The sequence below is a fragment of the Triticum dicoccoides genome, chromosome 2B (assembly GCF_002162155.2).
Source record: "Triticum dicoccoides isolate Atlit2015 ecotype Zavitan chromosome 2B, WEW_v2.0, whole genome shotgun sequence".
Lineage (NCBI taxonomy): Eukaryota > Viridiplantae > Streptophyta > Magnoliopsida > Poales > Poaceae > Triticum > Triticum dicoccoides.
Genome location: NC_041383.1, coordinates 95,442,659 through 95,455,990, shown reverse-complemented (window position 1 = coordinate 95,455,990; position 13,332 = coordinate 95,442,659). Strand labels below are relative to the sequence as shown.

General features: G+C 46.9%; 3 protein-coding genes across 5 annotated transcripts; 1 reads left to right on the top strand and 2 right to left on the bottom strand.

The window, feature by feature from the left end:
• Positions 1-416: 416 nt before the first annotated feature.
• On the top strand, positions 417-4,698 carry LOC119362333 (CBL-interacting protein kinase 31-like). 3 transcript variants are annotated; one of them, XM_037627538.1, is made up of 15 exons: positions 417-571; positions 1,446-1,682; positions 1,910-1,972; positions 2,094-2,165; positions 2,320-2,427; positions 2,521-2,601; positions 2,684-2,737; positions 2,821-2,946; positions 3,028-3,117; positions 3,288-3,410; positions 3,503-3,613; positions 3,721-3,834; positions 3,974-4,030; positions 4,108-4,182; positions 4,447-4,698. In XM_037627538.1, the coding sequence occupies exons 2-15, from the start codon at positions 1,494-1,496 to the stop codon at positions 4,525-4,527; spliced, it is 1,344 nt and encodes a 447-aa protein (XP_037483435.1). In that variant the 5' UTR covers positions 417-571; positions 1,446-1,493; the 3' UTR covers positions 4,528-4,698. The 3 variants fall into 3 exon arrangements, with proteins under 3 accessions (XP_037483435.1, XP_037483436.1, XP_037483437.1); XM_037627539.1 differs by having other exon boundaries at positions 1,040-1,682; XM_037627540.1 differs by lacking the exon at positions 417-571 and having other exon boundaries at positions 2,320-2,601.
• A 94-nt stretch (positions 4,699-4,792) lies between these two features.
• On the bottom strand, positions 4,793-9,050 carry LOC119362334 (esterase CG5412-like). The gene is made up of 9 exons (XM_037627541.1): positions 8,826-9,050; positions 7,228-7,583; positions 6,829-6,884; positions 6,466-6,643; positions 6,296-6,388; positions 6,101-6,199; positions 5,921-5,962; positions 5,185-5,416; positions 4,793-5,097 (listed from the first exon to the last, which is right to left on the bottom strand). Exons 1-9 carry the CDS (start codon positions 8,899-8,901, stop codon positions 4,937-4,939), a joined length of 1,293 nt encoding a protein of 430 aa, XP_037483438.1. The 5' UTR covers positions 8,902-9,050; the 3' UTR covers positions 4,793-4,936.
• Positions 9,051-10,912: 1,862 nt separating this feature from the next.
• On the bottom strand, positions 10,913-13,148 carry LOC119367238 (SNF1-related protein kinase regulatory subunit beta-1-like). Its single transcript, XM_037632809.1, has 4 exons — positions 12,816-13,148; positions 11,798-11,979; positions 11,532-11,694; positions 10,913-11,435 (listed from the first exon to the last, which is right to left on the bottom strand). The coding sequence occupies exons 1-4, from the start codon at positions 13,026-13,028 to the stop codon at positions 11,118-11,120; spliced, it is 876 nt and encodes a 291-aa protein (XP_037488706.1). The 5' UTR covers positions 13,029-13,148; the 3' UTR covers positions 10,913-11,117.
• Positions 13,149-13,332: the final 184 nt, after the last annotated feature.

The window sequence follows — 13,332 nt, the reverse complement described above, 5'->3', positions numbered from 1 at the left end:
ATGACCGCCAACCAATTAAGAAACTTAACCCGTTCGCTCGCAAAAAGATCTAGCGATAACACAACTTGCAAGCCGTGATCCAGAGCACGCCAACATCTCTCTCGCCACGGTTCACAAACTATCAAGCGAAAACTCGGCATACACCCTCCGTCTCATAATACACGCCGCACGAGACGTCGCGCAAGGGGCCAGCATGAACAGGCGCCACTGCTTGGAAAGGTAGAAAAGCCAGAAAGCCAAATTCCATATTGTTATATAGAACTGGTTTAGATTTAGTATTAATGATGGCATCCCATTGCCATCAACGTTGCAGGTACGAGGGGCAAAAGGGTGTGGGGTTGTTTGTCCGGTCCGTCGCCACGCGCCTTACAAAAAGGAAAGGCCAGGAGGCGACCCTGCCCCCACCGTCCCACCCCCGCCCCCGCAACTGCGAGCTTCTCCCTCCCTCCCTCACTCATCATCCCCCATCTCAATCCCGCACGCGCTGGCTGCTGGTGCTGGCTGCCTCCTGCTCCTCCCTCCTCGTGAGCCGTGGCCCGCTCCTCTCCCCGGCGGCGACTCTCCGAACAAGGTACGCCCCCTCTTCCTCGTTCTCGCCCCGGCCGCCCACATTGGTTAGTTAGCCAGCACCGGAATTCTAGGCTCTTTCCTTCCGTCCGTCCGTCGGGGACCCAAGAAAGGGCGGGGAGCCCTCTCTCCGGCTAGCATTCCGGGGAGGGGATTCCGGCTCCTGCCCGCCCGGCCGGCTTGCGTGTCCATCTCCCTGCACACGTGCAGCGTCAGCAGAGCCTTGCATCCTTGTCTCGCCCAGTTCCGCTTGAGGAAAGGGAAAGAAATGACGCTATGGAGCTTTCCAGGTCGGGTCGGGGTTTGGGTTTCCCTCTCGCGCGCTGTTCGTTTTGCCCCTGTTCCCTTCCTCCCTATACCTTCCCAGTGCCGCCGCAGATGCTGCACGAAATCTTCATCCTTTCTGGTTAATCTCGTTGGCTTGGGTTTTTTCAGCAGTTCTGACATCAATTTTTTCTGAATCCTTCCCAAGGCTGACATCACAGCACCGGACGCAAATATCTGTGTGAGATTTCAAGGGTCCTAGCGCGCGGCATGCTTCGTGAACCACGCAAGAATCCGGACGTTTAACGGCGAGATCCCATTGCTGACGTTCTGCCCCGAAGCAGTAACCACTGAAATTAATCAGCCACCATAAATGCTTAAAGGTTTCGGCAGGCAGCTTCCAGGAAGCTGCAGTAGATGAAGCTTGCACGTTGCCGATTTGGTTTCAGTTTCTAAGCCGTGAATGAAAAGCGTTATTATATATATGGTCAAATTAATCCAGCAGCATTTGTCCTGCTCCTCCTCCTCCACCCTTGCCTGAGCTGTCTAATGCTACCTGTGTTGGGTGCTGAATTGTCCGGTTCCACCGCATCTTAACTGTTCAAAAATGGCAGGTCTTTGGAGACTGGCTTGAGGGCGCCCAGGAAAGACTGGCCTGGAGGATGTACAAGGCAAGGAGGCAAGCCTCACTCAAGGTGCGGCGACGAGTCGGCAAGTATGAGCTCGGGCGCACCATCGGGGAAGGGACGTTCGCCAAGGTCCGGTTCGCCAAGGACACCGAGTCTGGGGATCCTGTTGCCATCAAGATCCTTGACAAGGCCAAGGTTCAGAAGCACGGGTTGGTCGAGCAGGTCAGATCATTTTCTGATAATTTTCCTTTGCATGAATGCTCTGTTTCCTAGATATTTCACAGCATATTGAAAGTTCCCTGCCTCATGCTTTCTAATAGAACTGAGCTGTCATTATGCGCAAAAATAACTGCTCCTGTATTTCATTCTAAATATAGTCAAGAAAGGGGGCTAGCTTACGGGCTTATGCTCTACCTTGATGTTGACGCCGCTCTGAACTCTTTTGGCAGATTAGACGAGAAATCTGTACGATGAAGCTGATACAGCACCCAAATGTTGTCCGCCTGCATGAGGTAAAGACTAAACACCAACCTTTGCCTTTTTGTTTGCAGTATGATATCCCCTGCCTACATTAGAAATATTTACATCCAAGTCTGCAGTTGATAGCTAACTATTTTGACTCCACTATAACAGGTGATGGGAAGCAAGGCAAGAATTTTCATTGTTCTGGAATATGTCACGGGTGGAGAGCTCCATGATATCATCGTTAGTACTACTACTGCATCTCTTGTTTCATATTTCTCTGTGATGGGATTTTAGCAGCACGCCAGTTGCTTGAAACCTTGTAATCTTATATTATTACACTATGGGTTTTTCTTTTACATTCGCCTTTATTGATTTCTACTAACTTCATAATCAGGCCGCCCGTGGGAGCTTGAAGGAGGATGAAGCACGCAGATACTTTCAGCAATTGATCAACGCTGTTGATTATTGCCATAGCAGGGGCGTATACCACCGAGATCTGAAGGTACATCGCCAACCACTCAACCCCTTGGTTCCAATTTATGTATCTGGTTTAGCGAAACATGAAACTGACAAATGGATGTTTTATGTATGCCAGCTAGAGAATTTGTTGCTTGATACCGCTGGGAACCTCAAAGTCTCAGACTTTGGCTTAAGTGCAATATCTGAGCAGGCGAAGGTAATATCATTGCATTTCTGTAGTTTTTGTTGATGTCATTTAACTTATTAACCTGTAACCTCCAATTACTTCAACTCAACAGGCTGATGGGTTACTACATACTACCTGTGGGACACCGAACTATGTTGCTCCCGAGGTAACTGGTCCTTATACATTTGCAGTGATTCTGTTTTAACCAGGAATGAACATGCCTAAAATCTAATGCTACCCAATATCCAGGTTATCGAAGATAAGGGCTATAATGGTGCGCTTGCAGACCTTTGGTCTTGTGGGGTAATTCTTTTTGTGATGCTTGCTGGATATCTGCCTTTTGAGGATGACAACGTCTCAGCCCTTTATAAAAAGGTAAGATAGAAGGAATAAGAAAATACATAAATGCCAATATTGCTGGCTGTACATTTCCATTTACTCTGTTTCTCTTGACAGATCTCTGGAGCTCAATTTACTTGTCCCTCTTGGTTTTCTGATGGAGCTAAAAGACTGATTCCTAGGATTTTGGATCCTAATCCTTCTACTGTAAGCTTTTTTTTACTTCACATTCCATTTCTGAAATTTGAAATTAGCCAGCCAAAAGGTCAACAGAACTGCTCCCATGCAACACAAGTGGTGGCTCTGCACTTTTTTGGTCTATGAGTACATTGATTATGGAGTACTTTCTTACGCGGTTCTTCGTTGTTGTTGACCAGCGGATAACTATCCCTCAACTATTAAAAGATCCATGGTTCAAAAAAGGGTACAAGCCACCTGTTTTTGATGAGAAATATCAAACTAGTTTGGCTGATGTTGATGCTGCTTTCGGAGACTCGGAAGTGAGTTAATCGATCTTGTTTTCACTGGAAAAGCCGTTAGCCTTTATGGCTGAGATAATATTACTAAAATGGATGGTTACTGTGATTTCCAGGAAAAACAAGTTAAGGAGGAAATCGAAGGGCAGCCAGCTTCTATGAACGCATTTGAGTTGATATCATTGAATAAGGGACTGAAGCTAGATAATTTTTTTGAAGCTGATAAGGTTAGGAACTGTTGCAGCATTGTGTCCCATAAATCTCTTTACAACATCTATATATTTGTCAAAATCTTAGCAACTGCAGTCAGCTAAAATTTGTTAACCAATGACAGAAGTACAGAAGAGAAACAAGATTTACATCGCAATGTCCTCCTGAAGAAATCATCAGTCGGATAGAAGAAGCTGCTAAGCCACTTGGCTTTGACATCCAAAAGAAGAACTACAAGGTAATGCCAAGCATCCTCCCATGGATACGACTTTTAACATAGGTTTTGTGAAATTTGAAGTATCTGAATTTGAGTAACTGAGACTGTCCTTGTCATCCCCATGACTTAAACCTTTCATTCTATATCTTGTTCTTTCTAGATGCGAATGAAGAACCTAGAAGCAGGAAGAAAAGGAAACCTAAATGTTGCAACTGAGGTTAGAAAAAAACACAGCAGCTTGAGAAATGTCTTTTACAACGTAATGCAATTATTGATCAAGGCTGACATTTCTAGGTCTTCCAAGTGGCTCCATCTTTGTTTGTTGTTGAGCTGAAAAAGGCAAAAGGAGATACTCTGGAATTTCAGAAGGTACTGCTCTTGAATATTGTGGTTCTTTAGCTCTTTTACTCATTTCACCAGTAAATTAAGATGTAGCTTCTTTCCTGAAGCTTTTTTACTCTATACAAGTGCCCATGAAGGACTACACAAACGGAATTTAAGCAAGTGACTTAGAACACAATCAAGTACCCAACAAAGAAGAATGTCTTTTTAACCTTGAGTTTATTCTTGTAGTTGCAAATCAGTTTATATCCAATGGGTAAACCTTACTGACTCGGCATTAATTGTTTGCAGTTCTATAAAACACTCTCTGCGCAGATAAAGGATGTTGTTTGGGTTTGCGAGAGTGAGGCTGAAGAAAGAGGGTCCACATGAGGCATCTGCAGAGTGTCTTTCTCAGGAAGTAGTATTTTAGGTTCTCATGTATATAGTGTTCCTTTGTTCCTTGTAGATTCGTCCGGTACTCGATGTATATAGAGCTTTAGGCTGGTTCATGACTTCATGGTCTAGAAGCAGATGAAATATATACCAGTAGGTTCAAGTGCCTCTCTTTTTTCCCTTGAAGAAGGAAAGGTTAAAATTTTGTTTGTGTAGCATCGAAGCGTACTGATATCAAGATAAAAAGGATGAACATGGGAGGAAAAGAACAGGCAAATCAGGACTGATTTATTCTCATCTCTCAATGAGGCTAATATGGTGAACAAGGTCTACCATCTGGATAAAGCAAGCAAGCAACAGGTTTCAGACACCAACGCGACTCAACCGGCGAAGTTCAGCTACTGCCTCAAGCTGCAACTTGTTCCATCAGGTTTTCTGCTGACTCCACGCCGACACTGTCCTTACCTCCTGAACTCTCTGAATTTGAGGCCTTGGGAGTGTCTGCGTTCTTGAGGTCTTCCAGGATGCTTGCGCTCCATTCAGAAAGCTGCTTCACAGATGCCTCATCTGTAAAAGACAAACAATCTGCCTCTCAATCTATTCACAAGAAATTTCGACAGTTATTTGCATGGAAAGACAGGGGAGAGTGCAAACCTAGCCTGGGGACAGTGTGACCCTGGGGGTGCCTTATGATGAGAGGGTCAGCAAAGGCAGAAGCCAGCTCCTCGGAAGGTACTTTGAGCCAGTCTTTCTCTCCAATGAAATGGACAGATTTCGCCTTGATCGGGTCCTTATAGGCCACGTCGCAGATGCTTGGGTCCCTGAATTTGCTCCCGGATACTGACACCATGAACTTAATTGGTGGGTGATCGTTCAGCACCTTGCCCTAAATCATTCAACCTAGTCAGAATCCACATGGAACCAGAAGCAGAACAAGGTTTGGAGGACATCTTCCTCCGAGAACCATATCTCATGCCTAAATTTCCATGTCCATGTAAATACCTATTAGAATTGTTAACTTAGAGACGGATGCAAGCCTGTATCAACATGTTCTGCATAAGATTATGATATCTTCGGCATATGCTCGTGAAGAATAACTCTCTCTTTCCTAGAGGGTGGCATGTGACACTGCTAAATTTATCAAAATTTACTGTTCTGTCAGGATGGACAGGACAGGAGTTTCCTATTAATAAAGGGGCCAAAAAACTCTCAACCACTAACTGAATTGCTAGATCGCGGGGACACTGTTGTTTAATAACGGTAGATGGGTGTCACAGTTGATTTATTAATATTTGCAGATCCGATCTGTTGTTTCTTGCTCCTTTGTATATCTCTGGAACTTAACTCGACGACTCAAAGTTGGCAGAATTTGAGAGTTCAAGAGGAATACCTGTGCTTGGTAGCCTATCAGAAGGGCTGAAAGTGTTGCACCCTGGAAGCAAAGGGAAGTTAATAGATGAACTAACACATAGTAGCACAACTATGTTTTCAACACACAGCAGATCCTGTGTTGCCACAGGCGCCTCAAACAGTTGGATGCGGTTCTTTTGGAGAAAGTAGTTTCCTTTACCTGGGAGAATCCAAGCAGGCCGTCGAAAGGCCCGTTTTTCACCATGTAATCGCACAGATAGGCAATGCACTCTTCTAGATTTGTGTATTCAGTGAAATCCTGCAATAGGAACACACGAGTGATGTTAGCAGGGAACCAAACTGAAGGCTGGAAGAAGCGCTGATTTTCGGTCCTGGTTTCTACTGAAGAAGATACCTTGTCGAACTGAAACCACTCAAAGTATGGTGGGGGGAATATGCCCTCGATGTCCGATTTGCCCCCAGCTGGGAACTGGCCATCAGGGAAGACCTGAAAAACCAGCAGAGTTGAACTTGAGAGCAAAGCAGAAGACGGAATGGAATCTGATATCGAGTCGAGGGAAGAACCGTGTCGAACTGCTGGAGGATGGAAGGGTGCCACTTGCTGATCTGCTTCTTCAGGAAACCCCCGCTCGTCCGGAAGCCGTGGAGGCAGAGCACTTTGAGCTTCTTCTCCTGCTCCATTTGTGTGTGTGTGTGTGTGTGTGTGTGTTCCACTCTTCCACAAGCACAGGCAATTCCAGGCCTTAAAAGGAACAAGCACGGTGGTAGTTGCTACCTACTACTCCACACAGGCACAGGCACAGGCTGCAACGTTACTATCATCCAGCAAATTGTTTGTTGCAACCTACCCAGCTGCACATTTAAGCCTGATACTTCTCTGTCACGGCTAAATTTAAATTTCAAATTTCATCCAGCATCACAAAGTACATTAATAAATGTATCTTCATCTGCCATTCACACGCGAAACAAGCACAGGATAACATCTGTAAAATTAATAAAGAGTCAAAGAAATACGAAACACCGGCTTTCCATTGATGCTAGAAGAGTCAAGCAGAAGTTGATGAAAAAATATACTACAAACGGGCCAAACAGCAATCAGGATACACCAGGGAGGACACAAGTTCACATAAAACACAAGAGGTCTGGAAACACACTGGAGAACATAGCAGGAATTGCGTCGTCCGATCCGTTTTAGCAGCTACAGCTAGGTAGGATGCTTAACTGGAAATCGATCAAATAAGAGTTGCATCTTAAACTAATATGCAATGCACAATTCTCCTCCTGTCTTCGGAGCATTTGGGTCGGAGCTCATTTGGCCATCATGACCTTGACGAACTCCTCGTAGTTGATCTGGCCATCACCGTCGACGTCGGCTTCACGGATCATCTCGTCCACCTCCTCGTCGGTGAGCTTCTCACCGAGGTTCGTCATGACGTGGCGGAGCTCAGCAGCAGAGATGAAACCGTTTTGGTCCTTGTCGAACACCCTGAAGGCCTCCTTGAGCTCCTCCTCTGAGTCAGTGTCCTTCATCTTGCGGGCCATCAGGTTGAGGAACTCTGGGAAGTCAATGGTGCCGTTGCCATCAGCATCGACTTCATTGATCATGTCCTGGAGCTCAGCCTCCGTTGGGTTCTGCCCCAGCGAACGCATGACTGTTCCCAGCTCCTTGGTGGTGATGCAACCTGTAGATACATACAACCAACTCCAGGATCAAACACAGAACACTGATTGTGCTTAAAACAAATTAAATTTTCTTTAGAAAACAGAAACCATCGCTGTTAACTACAAATCAAATCAGGAGATCAACTTATGAAGAAAAAGAAACAATAGTTGCTTATTGCCAGTAATTGATAAGGTCTAAATGAGTTTGAAAGCAGTAAGGAATATCCACGCAGGGTGCTAATACTGAGAATATCCACGCATGGTACAATACTGAGAATATCTTGCATAGGTTCAAATGGGAAGGTGCATATCTAGATTTATCCTCAGTGATAAGTTCACACAATAACATCAAAGTAGATTAATGCAACAGTAAATTCGCTGTGAAAAGTTCAAACCCAGATTTATCCTCAGTGGGTAAGTTCACACAATAACATCAAATAGATTAACGCAACAGTAAATTCGCTGTGGAAAGTTCAAACACAGATTTATCCTCGCTGATAAGTTCACACAATAAGATCAAAGTAGATTAATGCAACAGTAAATTCATTATGGAAAGTTCAAACCAAGAGAGCTCTACACGGTTATTAACCAAACTTTTACTACATTATAGTACTCTACATGACTACTAGGAAAACCTCAACCAAATCATGGTACAACACAAGAATTCCAGCCACAGTAGAACCATATGTGTTCAGACAAACTTAGCCGCCAGATCATTCAAAGCCGAATCAATTTCCTATATCGCATCATCAAATGTTCATGAAATCCCCTATAATACTACATGGCGGGATTTTTCTCTATCTCCAGGGATCTCTACATGAATTAAACTACCTAAATCGAAAAAAGTGTGATAAAAAGCAAGCTAGTGGTACACAGCGACAGTCCACGGTCAACAATCACGAGTCGTTCAGACGAAGTTGCTCTAGAAGCAACAGAGGGCGCGATCGCGACGCGTCCGGAAAATAAAATAAAACCTAGACGGCGACGAGACGTCGCCGTCACGAAATGGTCAACCCGGAAGATAAGCGTCGCGTGCACATCATCATCATCTACTCGCCACTAGGCCGCACACGACAGCGACGCGGTTCGGCCAGCGGCCATGCCCAGATCCGGGCCGGATCTACCGCCGGGCGGCGCTAATTCGACGCGACAGGGTGGGCGCAGGGGGCAGTGGCAATGCGCACCGCGCGTGCGGCGGCGAGCGTCGCGCGACGGAGAGATCCGAGGGACGGGAGGGGGGAAGGGAGGAGGGGCGCGCTCACCATCTCCGTCCTTGTCGAAGAGGCTGAAGGCCTCCTTGAACTCGGCGATCTGGTCGTCGGTGAGCTGATCCGCCATGCCGCCGGCGCGGTGGATCGAGGCGAGGGAGGCGGCGAGCGAGCGAGCACGGGCCGGGCGCAGGCGCGGACGAGGATGGGCGCGGCGGACGCGAGAGCAAACAGAGAGAGGCCGGGAGCGTTCTGTGGCGTGGCGTCCGGTGGAATTTTCCCAGCTCGATTTATACAACGCCCACCGTCAGCTCCGCTAAACGCGGCCGTTAGCGTCCGCGCGCCGGATTGCCCAAACTGCCCCTCTGCCGCCCTCCCGTGACGCCCTTGTGGTTTATTACCGCTATATATATATATATATATATATATATATATATATGGCTCGAATAATTGCTTGCTAGTACTCGTAAATATAAGTCTTATTAGAGATTTTACTATGGACTACATATGGAGTGAAATGGGTGAATTTACACTCTAAAATATGACTATATACATTTGTATGTAGTTTGCAGTGAAATCTTTAAAAAGACTTATATTTAGTAACGGAGGGAGTAGAAGAAAGATGATGGTATGTGCCACTTGTGATTTTCTAATGCGCATTTGGTATGCTTTGGTAGGTGGTGAGAGGCACGAATTCATGGAATAACCATGTGATGATCACCTAACTTGGGCAGAAAACTAATGCAACTTGTTTTATGGCTAGGTTCTAGTATGCTCCGTGTATTTCTCTTGACTTGTCTTGGTCGTGCATCGTCATGATTGTGTGATCCCACCTCATGTGTGTGCATTTAGGCCTTCCATGTTTCCTCATCATGTTTCGAAGCTGCATGTGCATATGATTGTGTACCGATGTCAAATGTGTTGGTGATTTTTGATAGATTCTACTCCCTCCGTTCTTAAATATAAGTCTTTGTAGAGATTCCACTAAGTGGACTACATACGGAGCAAAATGAATGAATCGTCACTTAAAGTACATCCATATACATCCGTATATGGTTCCTAGTGGAATCTCTACAAAGATTTATATTTAGGAACGGAGGGAGTAGATGACATTATGACTTAGTACTAGGCGTCAAAAGATTGGACATCTCAAAAAGAGAGATGGAGCATGGCAATGGACCGGTAGATGAAGACTCGATATAATGGATTGGTCTATGAGTAAGTTGGCCGCGCACACGTGTATGATTGGCTCTATTACTTAGCCTAAGACGTGTATATGTACAAGGGGATCAAACCAAAGAATATTGTATTCTCACTTGCTTCCTCAACACATTCATCTATCCTTCTCTAAAACAACGATAAGGTACAGCTGCTCGATTGAGGCACGAGGACGGCGATAGGCGTCATAGCATAGTATTATTTTGCAAAGAACAAATACACGGCTTCTACGCGTATGGAATCTTTTTGGGTCGCACGTATACTTCTCACACGCCTAAAAGTCTTCCAAAATTCCTCTTAGAAATATATTCAAAGGTGTCCTTTTCTTAACGAGGATGATAGCACAATTATATTTACACCTCCACAATAGACATTCCGAAAAATGTATGTAGCGAACAACATAGAAGATCAAGATAAAAGAAAAACATACGAAAAGAGTTAGAAGACGGTAACACATGGAAATTTGCAAAAATACGGATCATGCTCTACCAGGGGCAATTTGGTAACATCGGGCGCTCCGTTAGGGCCAAAGGCCCGTGCATCTCTGTGGACGGCGCCGACACGTGGGGCCGCACAAGGAAGGAATTTCTCGATAATGCACTGTCCGCTGGCATCTTTCAAACAGGGGAGAAATGACGGAAATAGCCCCCACGCGGTTGGGACGCGGAGTGCCCAATTTCGCCAATCAGTCCTCCAGCTCTGCAGATTTTCACTCGTCAGGACACTGGGCCATTTGGCACCACGGCCGCTCATTGTTGGGCCTCTGGGCTACCCTCTTTCCAGTATGCCCGGGAAGCAGATCACCCCCTTTTTTTCTTTAAAAAATGCAAGTTTTTTTTCCTGTCATTTTTTCTTAAGAATTTAAACAGCATCAACTTTGTTCGTGAGCAGTTGAGCACCTTCAAAACCAGGCGTATGAGCAGTGACACGCTCCATAATCTTGTGTTACTCTGATTTTATTCTTGACAAATGACTGCAGCTGTCTCAACAGAAAAAATGAACATGATCTCTATATGAAAATTACAGCTTGTTTATGCAGTTGTGCACGATCCGACCGGCACAGACATGAGGGGTGAAAATCTTCTCGCTTCTGTTCGGCGGCAGCGGCATCATGCGCTACGGTAAGCGCTATCGCTCGATGGCCTTGTAGAGGACGGTGGTGACGTACTTGGACCGGAATCGGTGGGTGTGGCCGAGCGCCACGAGCGGCTGCGCGCCCCACCCCTTCTCGATGTAGAGGTGGTTCAGCACCACATGCCTCGGACGCGCGCACTCCCGCTGCTCCGCGCTCCGCGAGTTGAGCACGCCAAGGTAGAGCTGCGCCGGCAGGGTGGGGGGCTCCTTGGCAAACTCCTTGTCCTCGGGGATCTGGAACCCGTAGCTCGAGTCCGGGGAGGGGGGCGCCATCAGCTCCGACACGCTCTCCACACTTTCGGGCACAAAGTCCTGCACCAATTGCGTTGCATCGCCGATGATCAAATGGATACCATGAACATATATACACACCTTGATCAGTAAGATCAGTAACAAATGAATACTCACATTCACGTCAAGAAGGTTCACGATGTTGCCCACGTTGTCGGTCTCACAGGGAAGATCGGAGAGGTATCTTCTTTCCCCGTCGACGATGAATCTGTACCGGTAAACTCCTGATGGAAGCTCTAACAGGATGGTGTGGTCTTTCCCAGATTTCTGAACGGTTTTCCTGCCATATAGGTTTGGCTCTGTCAGTATTTCAAGCATGTCATTTCATCAAGTTTCAGTTTTGGGGTGGGGGGAGGTCACTGCTGGTTGATGAGAATTTGTACTTTGATGTCCAGTGATCCCATGATCCTTCCACGAAGATACACTTGCCTCCATGAGGCCACACAAGCAAAGTAGGGATCCTCTTTGGAGGGGGGCCGTCGGAATCATCCTGATCACGCATCAGTATCTGGTTGAACACCGGAGGTGGCACATCTGAAGCTCTTTGCAGTGGAGTTACAGGGCTCTGTCATACAAGATATATCAAAGTGATAAGAACCATATGAGTAAGAAGATCTACATATACAGTCTCTTATGGCAAAAATGAGACTGAGGTGGTAAAACCCATTGACAAGATAGGTAGGCCTTCAGACTTTTAGTTAAGAAATACTAGTATACCACAAAATTTTCAGAACAGATGCTATACACAACCGAATTGTTCTTTGAGTATTTGGATGCAACAAATTACTAATCACTCCGTGTAACTCTGTTAATATTAAGGACTTCCGGTAGTAGTTCGGTAATAAACACATCAACGGAAGACACAAACTGCCAGTGGTTTTCTTTTACAGTATAAAGTATAAACTAAACTATGCAAAGTTGACAGGTGGGAGGCCAGCTGGAGATTTCTAGATGAAAGCCACTGGTCCGGGAAGGTGAAGTCAATCTGTTCAGTATTTCAATCTCGCCAAGGAAAATATTCAATATTCTCTACATCTTTCTTTGACCTGAACCAATCGTTCATCTGTCAGACTGTCACAAACATGAAGTTTCAGACAACACGTCTTCATTCAGATAACAATGACGACAGGCAGATAGCCAAGGGATTAAATCAACCGTAGTTCTAAATTAGCACTTAACCGTGGCTGGCTGCTCTAACCCATCGATGCCTTCGGGGTCATGGTGCGATCTCATCGGATCGAGCGAGAAGCACGCTGCTGCATAAGGCGAGACCCACGCCGTCGCATCGCACTGGGGATTTGGAGGCAAGAGGCTCGCCATGATTCGAAACCGGGCGCGGGATTGAGAGGAGGATTTGATTAAATTACGTCTGTGTATGCGTGCACGATCGATCTGACTGACCTGCGGCACGAACATGCGCGGCGAGTGCGGCCGCGGGGGGCTTCCCGGCGAGGACGACCCTCCACCCCCTCCTCCGGGGCCACCTCCGCCGCCACCCCTCACGCCCCCGACGTATCCCGTCGACGACGCGCGCCGCACGTGGCCGCCTCCGCGCCCGCCCTCGTCCATCTCGGCGTCCGCGATGTCCTCCAGCCTGCCGCTCGCGTTGCCCATCGACCGACCCTCCGGCCCCGGCGCGCGCGGGGCAGAGGAGGAGAGAAAAATCTAGAGGGAGGCCAGGCCGGTCGGCGCGTGGCGGTGTGCCGCCCCTCTCCGTCGTGCCGCCGTGCGTGCGATCGATCGCGGCCGAGAGAGGAGGGCGATCGAGGCGGAACTGCCGATCGACCTGGGTTTGTCTGCCCGGCAAACGCACGAGCCCAGGCCCACGGACCCGTTGCCCACACCCGTGCCAGCCAAAGCCCACTAGTTTCCCGTGCTCCATCAACAACAGTAGGCTCACAGAAAAAAACAACAGTAG

What these genes read in the sequence shown, in the direction of transcription:
- LOC119362333 (XM_037627540.1), top strand. Translation starts at nt 1,494, where the DNA reads ATGTACAAGGCAAGGAGGCAAGCCTCACTCAAGGTGCGGCGACGAGTC. An exon ending in CGAACTATGTTGCTCCCGAG is followed by an intron (nt 2,738 to 2,820) that starts GTAACTGGTCCT and finishes CCCAATATCCAG; the next exon opens with GTTATCGAAGATAAGGGCTA. An exon ending in TCCAAAAGAAGAACTACAAG is followed by an intron (nt 3,835 to 3,973) that starts GTAATGCCAAGC and finishes TGTTCTTTCTAG; the next exon opens with ATGCGAATGAAGAACCTAGA.
- LOC119362334 (XM_037627541.1), bottom strand. Translation starts at nt 8,901, where the DNA reads ATGGCGGATCAGCTCACCGACGACCAGATCGCCGAGTTCAAGGAGGCC. An exon ending in CTTCGACAAGGACGGAGATG is followed by an intron (nt 7,584 to 8,825) that starts GTGAGCGCGCCC and finishes ATGTATCTACAG; the next exon opens with GTTGCATCACCACCAAGGAG. An exon ending in TCACACTGTCCCCAGGCTAG is followed by an intron (nt 5,098 to 5,184) that starts GTTTGCACTCTC and finishes TGTCTTTTACAG; the next exon opens with ATGAGGCATCTGTGAAGCAG.
- LOC119367238 (XM_037632809.1), bottom strand. Translation starts at nt 13,028, where the DNA reads ATGGGCAACGCGAGCGGCAGGCTGGAGGACATCGCGGACGCCGAGATG. An exon ending in TGGGATCACTGGACATCAAA is followed by an intron (nt 11,695 to 11,797) that starts GTACAAATTCTC and finishes CCTATATGGCAG; the next exon opens with GAAAACCGTTCAGAAATCTG. An exon ending in TGAACCTTCTTGACGTGAAT is followed by an intron (nt 11,436 to 11,531) that starts GTGAGTATTCAT and finishes CAATTGGTGCAG; the next exon opens with GACTTTGTGCCCGAAAGTGT.